Source organism: Myotis daubentonii, chromosome 11 (genome assembly GCF_963259705.1).
Source record: "Myotis daubentonii chromosome 11, mMyoDau2.1, whole genome shotgun sequence".
NCBI classification, from domain to species: Eukaryota; Metazoa; Chordata; class Mammalia; order Chiroptera; family Vespertilionidae; genus Myotis; species Myotis daubentonii.
This window is the reverse complement of record NC_081850.1, coordinates 64,520,551-64,534,162: the sequence shown is the minus strand read 5'-3', so window position 1 is coordinate 64,534,162 and position 13,612 is coordinate 64,520,551. Positions and strand designations below refer to the sequence as shown.

The window sequence follows — 13,612 nt, the reverse complement described above, 5'->3', positions numbered from 1 at the left end:
CCTTGTGACTTGAGTGTGGCCTGGTTTTATGCCTCCTTTTCAGAAATACCCTGGCACTGTTTTCCTGAGGCCCTGCATCCTCGGGGCCAACCCAGGGGGCAGGAGGCTCTCTGGGCATTTCCGGGATGGTTTGTTACATGGAGCCAAGTTTGGGGTTAAAACGGGGTGAGCACAGGTGGGTGTGCGCCTCCTGGGCGGGCGTGATCCGGGCACTGTGGGCTCAGTGTGTGGTTTTGTCCCACAGATTCATCCCTCACGCTGCAGCAGATGGTAGGCGTTGGGCTGGGCTCCGTGGCTGTCGTGATGGTGCTCGCGTTCCTATCCTTCTTAGCAGTGTGGTATGTGAGCCTGTTTTTGAGAAATGAGTGCAGCGGAGGGAGGATGGGGCTGGGGTCATGAAGAGGCTGGGATTGAGAGGGTCAAAGGGATACGGGTGGAGGTTGTCCTGGGCACAATGGACACTCAGCAGGCAAAAGGCATGAGTAACTCTGTACCTTAGGGTGGTGGGGATGCCCTCCTGTCCCAGGGGAAGAGCCAGGTGAGTGATGGCTGCCCTGGCCACTCAGAGTGGTGGCTCTTCTCTCATGCAGCTTCTCATGAATGTGCCTGGGCTGCTCACAGGGATGCACCATGGGAAAACCAAAGTGTGCCAATGGACTCTCTTTCCTCCTCCATGTCTTGATTGCAGATGGGTGCTACGTGGGGCGGATGCACTGCTGCTGCGGCAGATGTTATGACAGCTTCTCAGGTGTCTGCATAGAGCACCTTCCATCCAGGTGCATGGCTTCCATCCAGGTGTGTGGGGGCCTGTGACGTTCTCCATTCCCAGCTTGGCCCCATTCCTGGATTCAAGATGGTAACTATGGAACCCCCCAAAAGGAGGAAACTCAGGAATTGCTGACGTCTCCCCTGCTACATACACAACCAGTTTGGTGTCTATGAACTTGAGACCCTTGATATATGATGGAATATTGACCACGGGCTACAGATCACATGGGCTGGGCCTGCATCTTCCTCTGAGTGAGGCCCGAGAGACAGCTCCTCCAGACATTGAATGCCAGAGGATCTCTGTGTCTTCTTTTATAGCATCTTTGTTAATTAATTTGGAATCCATTCTTTTACAATAAGCAATGAGATGGACTTAAGTTTTTTTGTTCGTGTGTGTGTGTGTTTTAAATATATTTTCATTGATTTCAGAGAAAGGAAGGGAGGGGGGAGAGAAATAAAACATCACTGATGAGAGAAAATCATTGACTGGCTGCCTCCTGCATGCCCCACAATGAGGATCGAGCCTGAAACCCAAGCATGTGCCCTGATTGGGAATTGAACCGTGACTTGGTGGGTCATAGGTCAGTGCTCAGCCACTGAGCAACACCGACTGGGTGAGATGGATTTAAGTTTGGATTAGAATTTGACTGAGAAAGGTCATGAAAAGGATAGAGATCACTGACCCAGGCCAGCTTGTCAAACACTGTAGAGCAGCCCTTTTCCTATAATTAATTGACATCTAATTAGAAAGGGTATGTTCCCTGCCATGTCTGTTTGATACAGTCCCATTAGTCTTACGTGTTCAAAATCCATAAGTGTTGGTTTGAGGAAAAATATTCTGTGAATTTAGACCATTCTCTTGAATATGAATATTTATAGCAGCCTTGGTTAATTATTTTTATTAATGAGGGTCTCATAAAAGTGCTCTGTGCCCCCCTTTAGATTCACATAGTAACACTGGGTTGGAACAATATCAAGCCCATGGCCAGAATCCATGTTTCCAGGGGAGGGGGAACAATGTGGGTACCGTGATCATCCCGTTTACCCACAGCAACGACGGCTGCCTCTCTATCGTGAACCACGACGCATTAGGTGGAGGCTGTCCTGGGCCTACTGTGACGATGCTGCGTTGACAGGTGGAGTGCAGATTTGACTTCCAAAGTGAATGTGTATTTAACTTTCCTCCCTGACTGACATGTAACTCCAAGGCTCAGTAAGAAGCCAACGGAGAAGAAAAGCAGAGGCTCGTGACTTCCCTAAGTAACAGTGGTTTCTCCTCCTCCCTCCCTTCCCAGGCCCGGAGAATAAGAAGCGTGGGGGAGACAAAGGGAGGACAGTTACATTGCACAACCTCCGGGTGCGGCGTGTAAGAACATGATCCTAGAATTGGAAAACATTGCAGCCCTGAGGAAAAGGGACAGCCTTGCCCACAGGGTGGGCTGGCGGGTTCTCCACCGGCTTCCTGGGCTTATTGGCGAGGGACAGATTTGAGTAGCCTGGGCTTGTAGGCAGATGAGCAGACAATAGGAACAGGTGCAAAATGCCCGTGCGGTTGCTCCGCCCTGAGGGCTCCAGCCCCAGGTGCATCCATGTCCTTGGGAGGAGTCAGAGAGATGGAGGTAATATCCCGACACTTGGGCGTTCAGTGCCAGCTGTCAGCCCTGGCCCCTGCCAGTACGGGGCAGTATTAGAAATAATTGTCCTTCATCCTCTGAAGTACTACCTCAGACTACAACTTAGGATCCACATTTAGAACTATTCCTGCTCTCGTCTCAGGTGAATTATAGAGTAGAGCTCTCAATAGATTGATGCAGACAGCTTTCTACTTTTCATTTTATGTGCAACAATTCAAACTCATACTGTTTTCACAGCTTGAATGAAAATTGGAATCATTACACATTATTGTGATTATATAGGGTAGGATCGCTGATGAATAAGGATTTTCCTCTGCCCCAAGCGAGAATCTAAGCCTTTCCTCTCCCCCGCTCCTCCTCTTCCTTTTTAAAAATAATTTTTTTAATTTTAGAGATGAAGGGGGAGGGGCTGCCCAGATACAGAGGGAGGGAGGGAGGGAGAGAGAGAGAGAGGGAAATTATGAGCATGCCTCCTTCACGCCCCACACTGGGGATCGAGCCCAAAACCTAGGCATGTGCCCTGACTGGGAATCGAACCGTGACCTCCTGGCTCATAGGTCGACACTCAACCACTGAGCCATGCCAGCCAGGCTCTTCCTTTTTTTTTTTTAATACTGGCTATGTAAACAACAAATGTTTTCATAGCCCCCCTAATTTCCAGCTCTAGAATTAACTTCTGAACAAGCTACGGTGGTCCGCATGGAAACTTAGCATAATTGTCATTGGGAAATCCCACTTGCTTAGCATAAAAAATCCTAGTTAAAATAACTATTAAGTAAAATGCACTTTTGGGTACCGTGCAGAAATATGAAAACTGTTCAGGCAAGACTACTAAGATAGCAAAAGCATGGACTTTGCTGCTTCCTCTAGATGTTCCAGATTGTAACAGAGTCCCTCAGTGTTAATCCTTAACAGAAGCAGGTGCTGAGCATTTGCGGAAAGGATGTGCCATCTTTCTGCAGTTCGCTCCTAACAGCTTTCTCATCAACGTGAAAGCAGCTTTCAGCTTTCTAAAGTCGCCTGGTAGCTTTACCGCTATATTGCTCTTTTCCCCCACAAAATGGATTCCAGGTTAAGGGGGGAGGGCATCTCAGGAGACTGACAGTTCGTCTTCCTGGGAGAATGTGGGTCCTTCTATCGAAGGACAGGTCAGGTGGCACCCGGAATTGGGTAATGAGTGCCAGACATAAAGCTGGGTCCCACGGTGGGGATGGAGGAAGGAAGGACCTTCCCTGTTGGCTGTCTTGGGACAGTGTGGAGGGGTGGGCACTGAGATCTAGTCTTGAGCTCCCTTCTAGACTAGGAACCCAAAGTGGGGCACTGCCCAGATACAGAGCTCATTGTTTCCTGGCTGATTGTGTGTGTGTGTGTGTGTGTGTGTGTGTGTGTGTGTGTGTGCGGCTCATAGCTTTTATTTATCTCCACCTTAGTTTCTGTTTGTACGTGGTTTTTCACTTCATTCTCACAACAGTTCTGTGTGGTGGGAATGTTAGGGGTTATTGTTTACCATAATTTAGAATGGAAAATGGATTCAGACAGATATGTGACTTGAATTGTGGGCCAAGTCTTCTGACTGCAAGCCTAGTTCTCATTGCTGGGATTTCATAGACCTTGAGCTAACCTTTGGACAGCCCTTTTGGTTCTTGGGAGAGTCAGGTCTTTATATATCCAAACTATCCCCTCCCTTCCTTCCTTCCTTCCTTCCTTCCTTCCTTCCTTCCTTCCTTCCTTCCTTTCTTTTCTCTTCTTCCTGCTTTTTCCTCCTCCTTCTGCTTCTTCCTCTTCCCCTTCCCTCCTCCTCCTCCTCCTCATCCTCATCCTCATCCTCATCCTCCTCCACCTCCTTCTTTTCCTCCTTTTTCTCCTTCTTCCCATAATGAGGTCAAACTATGCATGTAGTTTTGTAATATGCTTCTTTCATTCATCAACACATCCTCCATGTTAATAATGCTTGCATTAAAAAGTTTGAATCATAATTTATCTCATCAGTACTCTATTGGGCACTTAGAATGTTTCCAGATGTTTATTATCCTTATACAAGTCTGCATAATTGTATGCAATTATTACTTAGGCTAACTTCTTAGAAGTGAAATTGTTGTAATGAAAACCACTATTTACATTTTATATTTACTACATATTGTCAGAGGAATCTCACAGGAAGTTTATACTCTCACCTGCAGAAAGCTGCAACACCACTAGGCATTACTGATATCTCTAATCTTCGTTAATCTGGTAGGTGAAAATGCTGTCTCAGTGTTTTATTTGTATATTCTTGACTATTTTTCATGTGGATTGGTCATTTGTAATTCTGTCTTGGTGACTTTTCTTTTTTCTCAGTACTTGGCATGTTTGTCTTTTATTGGTTTGAAAAAGCCCTGTGTATCATAGTAATTTTCACTCTTAGCTGTCATATACAGGGGCTCCCAAAAAATGTATATACACTTCAACAACTGATAGCTCAATTGATGTTTCTTTCTTTCAGATTTAGCTCATTGGAATTAATAATTATTCAAAGTGTATATTTATATATTTTGGGACACCCTGTGTTTTGTAAACAAACTTTCATAGTTTATCATTTCCCTTGACCTTGTTTGTGTTATAAATTGCCACATAAAAACTTTAAATTTGTATAGTCAAATTTATCAGTCTCTTTCCTATGTATTTTGCCTTTGGTGCCATGCTCAGAACTTCCATTCTCAAGGTGAGAAATATAATGCAGCAGTTGAAAATAAAATACTTAACATCTGAAATTTATTTAAGTATAAGGAGTGGGGTTGGGGGAATATATATATTTTTAATTGTTGCTAAATGGTTTAGCCAGTTGTCCTGTTAATAGTCATTGATTGTTAGTTTTTCCCCTAGTGATTTGGATCATACTAAATTATATCCTAAAGTCTATTTCTGAACTTCCTTTTTTGTTCTACTGATCCATTTCTGTGCCAGTACCACATACTGTAATTGTGAAATACTTTTTTTATATACCAAGCCAAAGCTACCACTCTTGTTCAGTTGATTCTCAGAGTGTTCTCAGCTTTTATTGTATATTTATTCATGTACATATATTTATAGTACATACACTAGATAATTATTTGGTTATGTTCCCCCTCAAAATCTCAACATTTTTCTTGGGGATGTGTTCACCAGTTTCCCAAGAACATGCAGTTCCCACTACCTCTAGTCTGCTGCCGTGCATTAGCCTGCATTTTTGCAAACTCTGATAAAGTTTCCAAATGGACTCACCTTTTTTGCTACATGATTTCTGCTTTGCAAACTTGCTTGCTTGGTCAGGCATCATGCTACCTTCTGGTAAATGGAAGGGAAAGTCAATTGTTTGACCTGAACAACAGGAAAAAGAACCTCTTTTGAGCAGATACTTTCTAAGTGAAATGAGAGCCTGAGACTCAGTCGAGTCCAAAGGGGAGGATGCCCAGCTATGCTGAGTTTTCAAGCGTTTAAACCGAGAAGGTCCATAATTCTCGGATCTGGGTGCATTCCCGTCTAATTCTGAGGGAGCTCCTTAGGAACCCCATTCTAAGGGTGGTGATAGGTCATCCGAGTCGCTTACATCTATTTTCATAAGGTTTGGACTGAATCCTTAGAGTGAAAGGGAAGCTTTTTAAACCATCCCTACCACAAAGGAATAGGATTTGATGCACAGAAAGAGAAATCATCACTTAACTTACTCTGCGTTATATTTTATTTTGGAAATGTTCCAAACTCAATATCTATATCGCAAACTCTAAGTCCAAAGTGTGTAGATTATTATTTTTAAAAAATTATTCTCAGGAAAAGTCTTGCTGGTTGGTTGGCTTGTTTTTTTAAACTACTAGTTTCCTGAATGTCATTGTCCAATTGTCTGGGAGTTGCTCTGGGCCCAACCTTGATCCCATCTTTAGGGGCCTGCCTGTCTGTCATTTGGAGAAGTGCATATACTCCCGGCTAACTATCAAGCCTTGGTGACAATTTCAAATTAGTGGGGATGATGGATTATTAGGGAAGTGTGGGAATAACTATCTAACCATTTGGGGGGAAACTTGTTTGCAATCAGTATGGTTAACAAAGAGTTAATAGGTTTACTACATACAAGCCTTACACATCAAAAGGAAAAGCTGTAAGATCCTCCTGCAAGGGGGAAAATGATCAGACGATTCACGGCAAGTCTGCTGATGTTCTTCTCTGGCGGTCATACCTGCGTTTGAATTTTCTCACACCAGCAAAAACGGAGCAACAAGTGTTCTCTGTGGGAACGTCGGAGTAGGAAGCCAGGTGGACATCAGACAGCTGACTACAGTTTTCACTCTCTAAAGGCTAGGGGTGATTTCCATCCTAGCTCAACGCAACGTGTGTCTCCCTCCTCTCTACACCCAGGTAGCACTTCTTTATTTTCTTGCCTAACACGACTCGTCTCATGGATGGCTCCCCCTTGATCATTTCTCTCTGAGTCATATTGTTTAAACCTGAAGGAGGTCTTGCCTTGTGCCCTCTCCTTTGAGTGTCCCCAGGAAGCTTCTGAATACATTTTCAGAGGAATGAGACTGGAAGTGTCGAGTTCTGTCCCATCCGGTGTTCATGTGGCATTCCTTCTGAGCAAATGGAACTCTTGCCAAACTGAAATGAACTGATGTCATTTGCTCCTGTTTTGACCCTGAACCTACCCCGTGATTGAGAAATCAGTGCAGGCTTCATTTCACAACACCCAGCAAGTAGCTTACTGATCGCCTTCGGTGATGGGGTTTCTACACTACACCGTGGTTCGGTGACGAGCAGAAGGACGACGAGCAGGAGGCCAGCCAAGGCTCCTCAGGGGGAGTTTGAGCTGGACTGTGAAGGGTTATTAGGGTTTTGTCAGGTGGAGAAGACCAGGAGGAAAATTCTAGTAATGGGAGAGGGGAACATAAGAATGTGAACCAAGGCAAGACATTTCAAAAAGAGAGACATTAAAGATTGCAATCCAGGGACTAGAGAGGAAGGTCCAATGTCAAGGAGACATTACCAAAGTAAAAATGAAGGAGTTGGTGCATTGGATTGGGTGAGTATTGAAGGGGTACAGGAGGTAGGTAGGGGTACAGGAGTTACAGCTGATACACAAGTTGTAACTCTAATGAGACTACCCCCCCCAAAAAATAATAAAACCCATACTAGATATTCATAGAAATTATATTTCTTTCTCCTTCTAAGTAGTTACTCTGAAAGGCTGAACATTTATTTCAGTGATGTTACTAGTGTTTAAAGAAATCTTTAAAAGTCCCTTGTGGATTGCCTTTGGAATGTGTTTATGAGCTACGAAAGAATGTCAATATTACCTCACAGTTTTCTCTGTCTTTGTCAGTGTATGGTGAAAACATTATACGTGTATATAAAATATGTATCATTAAAACTGAGCCAGTTGGACTTTTAGAAACCGGAGCATGTGGCAAATGGCTTTTACCCATTTCCAAAAATCGAATGCAACCTGAAAAGGATCCTAATTGTGGACTCAGAACATCCCCCCAAATGGGCTGCAGGCTCTGAGGCGATCAGAAGGATTCCGACAATACTGTGAGCAGCCCCAGTGTTGGAGTCACCGTTGGCCCCTGCAGATGACTGTTGGCACGGAGACCATGTTCCATGATTACATATGCTCTGGGGAATTTTTGTCATCGTGGGTGGACAAGTTGTTATATGACCGTCTCTGGTCCACAGTGGCCTCCAGTGCAGTCACTCATGATTAGAACCTCTGCCTAAATCACCCATGAAGACCCGGACAAAATTGGGGAGTGAAGGGCATTTCCTGATGCCATGAAAGACTCATGCTAGTGGCAGATTTTGAGGAGGACTGGACTTTAGCTCATCAATAACTGGCTTTATTTTGCAAAAACGGAGTCATTTTGCGAAGGGAGGAAAGGCCTTTCCCATGACCCGAATCAGGAAGTAAGCAGCTGTGACTCTCTCTGCAAGAGCGACACGGCCTCTAGACACGGCCCCAAAGTGGTAGGAAACAATGACAGAGAAGATACGGTGTGCTTGGCAAGGCGTATCTATTGCAACACATCCCCCCTTAGCTATCGACGATGGGCTCCCAGGGGGAGTGTTGCTTATTCTTTTTTGCCCATGACCCCAGAACTCATACCGGTGAGGCTCTTTGGAATTTCCTCCACTTGTGACCTGCAGCCCTGCACTGTGCTCATGAGTTAGAGATTGGTGTTAGGTCATGGGACTCTCTCAGGATGGCATGATATCTGGCTGCATTCTTCAGAGTGTTAAGTATAATGCAGTTTTCAGAGCTACTCCATCCTTCAAGTACTTTCCCTTATTTCCAGTTCTTTTTCAATCCCATTTTTGTTGGTAAAGGGTTTGGGGGTTAACATTCACTTCCCTCTTCATTTTCCTTATAAGTCCTCTCAGCTCGTTTCATTTCAGAAAAGTCTCTGAGCAAATAATTTAAAAGATCGCTTGGGAAAATAAGTAATTGTGGAAATCTTAGACAATTTTGGGGGGAAAAAAGTTTTCCTTACCAGAAAATAAGTAAATTGGTATGGGCGCTGAAAGAGGCAAATTAATTAAATGAAAGTCCAGACACATATCCAGGGCAAACCCTGGTGTCAGTGTAGCTCCCTAGGCCTAGATTTTGGCCTATTGATCCCACTCATTATTTGAGAGTTCGCTGGGCAAAAAACTCAACTTTCTGTTCTTTAGGTAAGAGATCACAAAACAACTGACAAACGCAAACACTCATAAATATTTCTATTTGCTTCTCAAAAGTCAGGGTGACACCCTAGTGTTCTAGTTTTCAGATTTCAATATGTTCGCCCTGGCCGGTGTGGCTCAGTTGGTTGGGCATCATCCTGTGCTCTGCCAGGCTGCTGGTTCGACTCCGTTCAGGGCACATGACCGAGTTGCAGGCTCAATCCCTGGGAAGGGGCGTGCAGGAGGCAGCCCCTCTCCCATTGATGTTTCTCGCCCCCTCTCCCTTCTTCTCTCTCTAAAAATCAATAAAGATATTTTTTAAAGTTTTAACATGTTTTATTTTGTTTCCTGGTAAATATGTTTTCAGTTTTGCAAACTTTGATTTGAGGTGGGTGTGACTATGTGTTTGTGCTAGGTGCTTGCATGTCAAAACAATTTGTACTACAGTTAATTTTAACATGCCGCTAGGCCGTTGGTTTAAAGAGCCTTCAATGAGTTCACCTCCTAGGAAACTACTAAGTGAATGACTCCTTTCTTGCTTTTAGCAATTAAATGCTCACATTCAACTCCCTATCAGAAGTAACTGCTCTTTCGTTTCCTGTGATAAACATATTTTTCCCCTGCACCCCATTATGGGAACACTCTCATGCCTTTCTGATTCTTGCCCATGTTAGAAACATCTTGGAAAATAGCCCAAGTCCAGGTACCAGTAGAACTTTCTTTGAAGGTTATCCTAAGTAAATCAGCTCACGGAGAATATCCCCAGCACATGTTGTCTTGGTTAGCTGTCTCCTCACGCTAGGCCTGGCCAAGGCTCTCGTGTGCCAGTCTCAAGAAACAGCATTACGTTGTCAGCTGATTCAGAAGCGCCGGATCGGTGGTTTGCGGCCCCTGCTGCACATTGGAACCAGCGGGGAAGTTTTAAAAAAAATACTGATGCTCAGGTCTCATGCGATTCTGATTTAATTGGTCTGGAGGGCCATCTGGGAGTTGAGATTAAAACACAAAACAAAAACTCCTTAGGAAACTCCAGGGTGCAGCCAAGTTTGGAAAACACCACCCCAGAGCCCCAGGGCACAGCTTGAGCCACTCTCCTCTCTGGAGCAGAATAAAAGGGGCCCGCAAATGCTAGGTACCACCACTGCTGCCACCTTGCTGCCCAAGAAGCAGGCTCCCTGTGATGCCTTGGAGTCCAGTGCTTTCCACCACTTTCCTCCCTCGGTATCTGTTCCCAGGATCATACTCAACAGAGAAAAAATTAACTTCATTATTGTTTTCCCCAAATGAGGAGAATGGAGTTGATTGTATTTATTTTTTCAATACACTGCTTAATGTTGAATTGAGACTACAGCAAACTTAACAGCAACACACATTTCTACTGAAACCAAGTAACACCATTTTATGATAATGACATTATTTTACCTGGTAAGTGCTTTGGGGAAGATGTTTGTAGCAAAGATGTTAATAAACATGAACAGTTTTTAGTCTCTTTTCACGGACTCCTTCATTTTGGGCACAAATGTGCAAGTCTTTCCTGGGCCCTAAAACATTTTTCTTTTTCCTGCCTCCCACTCAATCCTCCATACCCCCTCCTTCCCTCTTCTCATTGTCCCATTCTTCAGGAGCACAGCCTATACTTCCCTCTCATTCCCAAACATTGCTACATCTAGCATTCATCTCCATTTGCCCATGCGAACTACTCACAGGGGACCTAAGTCCAAATCCAGCAGCTTCTCACTCATCATCCTGTTTGATCTGTAGTTATTTAACACCCTTTTAAATCCTATGAAGCAACAGTAATAAAAGTAACGTGAACTTGACACAGGAATATAGTCCTGGCCGGTGTGCTTTGTGGTTAGAGCATGAGCCCCTGTACCAAAGGGTCAGCAAATTTGATCCCCGGTCAGAGCACATAGCCAGGTGTGGGTTCAACCCCCAGTCGGGGTGTTAAATATACTAAGATCTGTTTCTAGGCTAATTCTCATTTTCTCTGAATCCTGTGGTTTTATAACATATTTTAGTAGCAAACAGATCTAGCTTCCCCTTCAGTGCTCTTGTTTTTAAAAATTGTGTAGCTATTTGCAGCAGACTTTCAGCTTAACTCCTTCTATACCCTTCCAAACCCTCTCCGCCTCTTCAACAGAGGCTGGAGAAGATGAACACTAGAGTTTCCAACCTCCTTTGCTGCCCTGAGGACCGAGTATACTGTCTAGTCCAGTGGTTCTCAACCTTCTGGCCCTTTAAATACAGTTCCTCATGTTGTGACCCCCCAACCATAAAATTATTTTCGTTGCTACTTCATAACTGTAGTTTTGCTACTGTTATGAATCATAATGTAAATATCTGATATGCAGGATGGTCTTAGGCGACCCCTGTGAAAGGGTCGTTTGATCCCCAAAGGTGTCGTGACCCACAGGTTGAGAACCGCTGGTAGTCCATTCCACTGCAGTGAGGTCCGCCAGGGGAGTTTCCGGGGAAGCTTTTACTTTGCTGATAAAGGGTGTACCACACACACACACACACACACACACACACACACACACACACACTTCTGTCTTGAAAGCAGATGTGTGGCAGCCATCCAGAATTTACAAAGCATTTTATCACCCTGGCCAGTGTTGCTCAGTGGCCTGAGCACCGAAGGATTTCAGGTTTCATTCCCGGTCAAGAGCAGGTTGGATCCCCAGCCCCAGTCAGGGTGGGAGCTAACCAATCAATGTGTCTCTCTCACATCGATGCTTCTCTCTCTCCTTCCCTCTCTTCCACTCTTTCTAAAAATCAGTGGGAAAAAATATCCTTGGGTGAGAATTAACAACAACAACAAAAGGATCATTTTGTCAAGTTAAAAAAAGTGAAGTCAACTAAGTCAGGGGGCTTAATACAGCCCTGTGAAATGATAAGGCTATTTTATAAAATCTCTCTAAAGCTGTGGAGGAAATTCAGCAAATACTGCTACATTCCTGAGAGTGCATCTCATTTATCCATATAACGAAGCTTCGTTGAGTCTTTCCTGTCTGATACGCATGGGCATAAAAAATGATCTTGTCATCAAAGGTTGACGGGGGCACAGAGAAGGAGCACGAAATCAGCCTGGACGATGGTTTCTCTTTTGCACTTGAGAGAATAGCGTTCAAGTCTGGGCAGCAGACGCCTGCCTCCTGTGGACGCCATAAGAGCTCGAGTGCCAGCCCAACCCCTACCCCCCGAGGATGACTTATCCTAGCTCATATTTCTTTGCGTAGAGAACATTCTCTTCCAGGAAGCCTGGCCATCCTGCTGGGAGCAGGTGGCTGCAGGAACCATGCTTGAAGCCAGCGCTATGCCCACAGACACCCGACGTCGGCCAAGAGTACGATGCCATGGGAAACGGGCGCCGTTGAGCGTGTGCTCTGAAGATGGAAAAGGCCTCTTTGGGCTGAGGGACTGGAGACGATGACATGACTGAAGTGCATTTGATCTCCTTTTCTTCTTATGGTACCTCAGGTTTCACAGAGCTTAAGCAATTCACCCAAAGCGGAAGCAAAACAGGCTTTGGTGGGGAAAGTGGAAATTGGCTGGTAGACGTTCTTTGTACCACAGATGTGCTGGGAGTCCTCCTGGAGTGGCAGCTGGTAGGGACCAGTGGTTGCACAAAATAACCAGCAAATTTGCTTATAAGCCAAGACAGTGAGTCACCTTACGTAGAGCCAGGTGTCCTGAGGAAGGCCAAATTGTGTACTTCCCCTCTTTGTCACCACAACTTGGCTTCCCTTCCGAGTTTTCTGAGAACGCCCAACACAATACCCTCTGAGGTATGGAGGGACAGCCTTTCCTCGTAAGCTTGGACTGTGGGGGGAAGATAAGGCTCTGGCTTTGAAAACAAGCATGTGGCCCCACATTTTCTCATTCTTCCGAGGGCTGTGACTAGCCCTGAGAACTAGCAGCGTTCCCTTGACCCACACCTCCATCCTCATAATCACATCAGAGTCACATGACCAGGGCTGGGGTGGAGAGACCCAAGAGCAGAGGAGGGGAGAGTTTGCCTCGAATCAGGCTGGACTGTAAATGCCGGGCAAGCGGAGGCCTGGAGAGGCAGAGGCGGAGGAGGACGGGCAGAGCCCATGGGTGCTTCAGTTGATGCTGCAGGCTGAGGAGCAGCCGTCCCTGTGCCCTGCTGAGTGCTCCGGCCTTGGGTGCCTGGTCACCAGTGTCATGTGACTCTGCAAGAGGGGCTGTGACAGTTCCCTCTCTGCTGGGGCTTGGCCTTGGCTTTTGAGCAATCTCATTGGAAATGGAGCCAAAGATCCTGGAGGCTCCAAACAAATCTCAGCAAGTATATCCTGCAGAGACAGGCTAACTAATGACCCCAAAGCCTGCAGATTTATTTATTTTAAATGACGTGATATTGTTTGTTCTTCCTGTGAAACATGCTCTGCGTACTTACTTTAGTTACTGCCTCTGTCTGCTGACTTGGTCGGCCTCTCAGCGCCTGCTCCATCTGAGGGATGTCGCCCTGTTAGGAAGGGTAGGAATCAGAGTTCGGGAGTCAGGAATCCTGTTTTCTG

The 13,612-nt window shown here is 45.3% G+C and overlaps 1 protein-coding gene across 4 annotated transcripts in view; it reads left to right on the top strand.

The window, feature by feature from the left end:
• Window positions 1-5,156, top strand: part of SUSD1 (sushi domain containing 1) — a 92,772-nt gene extending 87,616 nt beyond the window's left edge. For all 4 annotated transcript variants that reach the window (XR_009447698.1, XM_059657652.1, XM_059657653.1 and 1 more), the window contains 2 exons: window positions 245-338; window positions 689-5,156. Coding sequence is in view for 3 of the 4 variants with exons in the window: in XM_059657652.1 (XP_059513635.1) it covers window positions 245-338; window position 689 (95 nt within the window). In the remaining variant the exon portion in view is untranslated. The remainder of the gene's footprint in view (window positions 1-244; window positions 339-688) is intronic.
• Window positions 5,157-13,612: the final 8,456 nt, after the last annotated feature.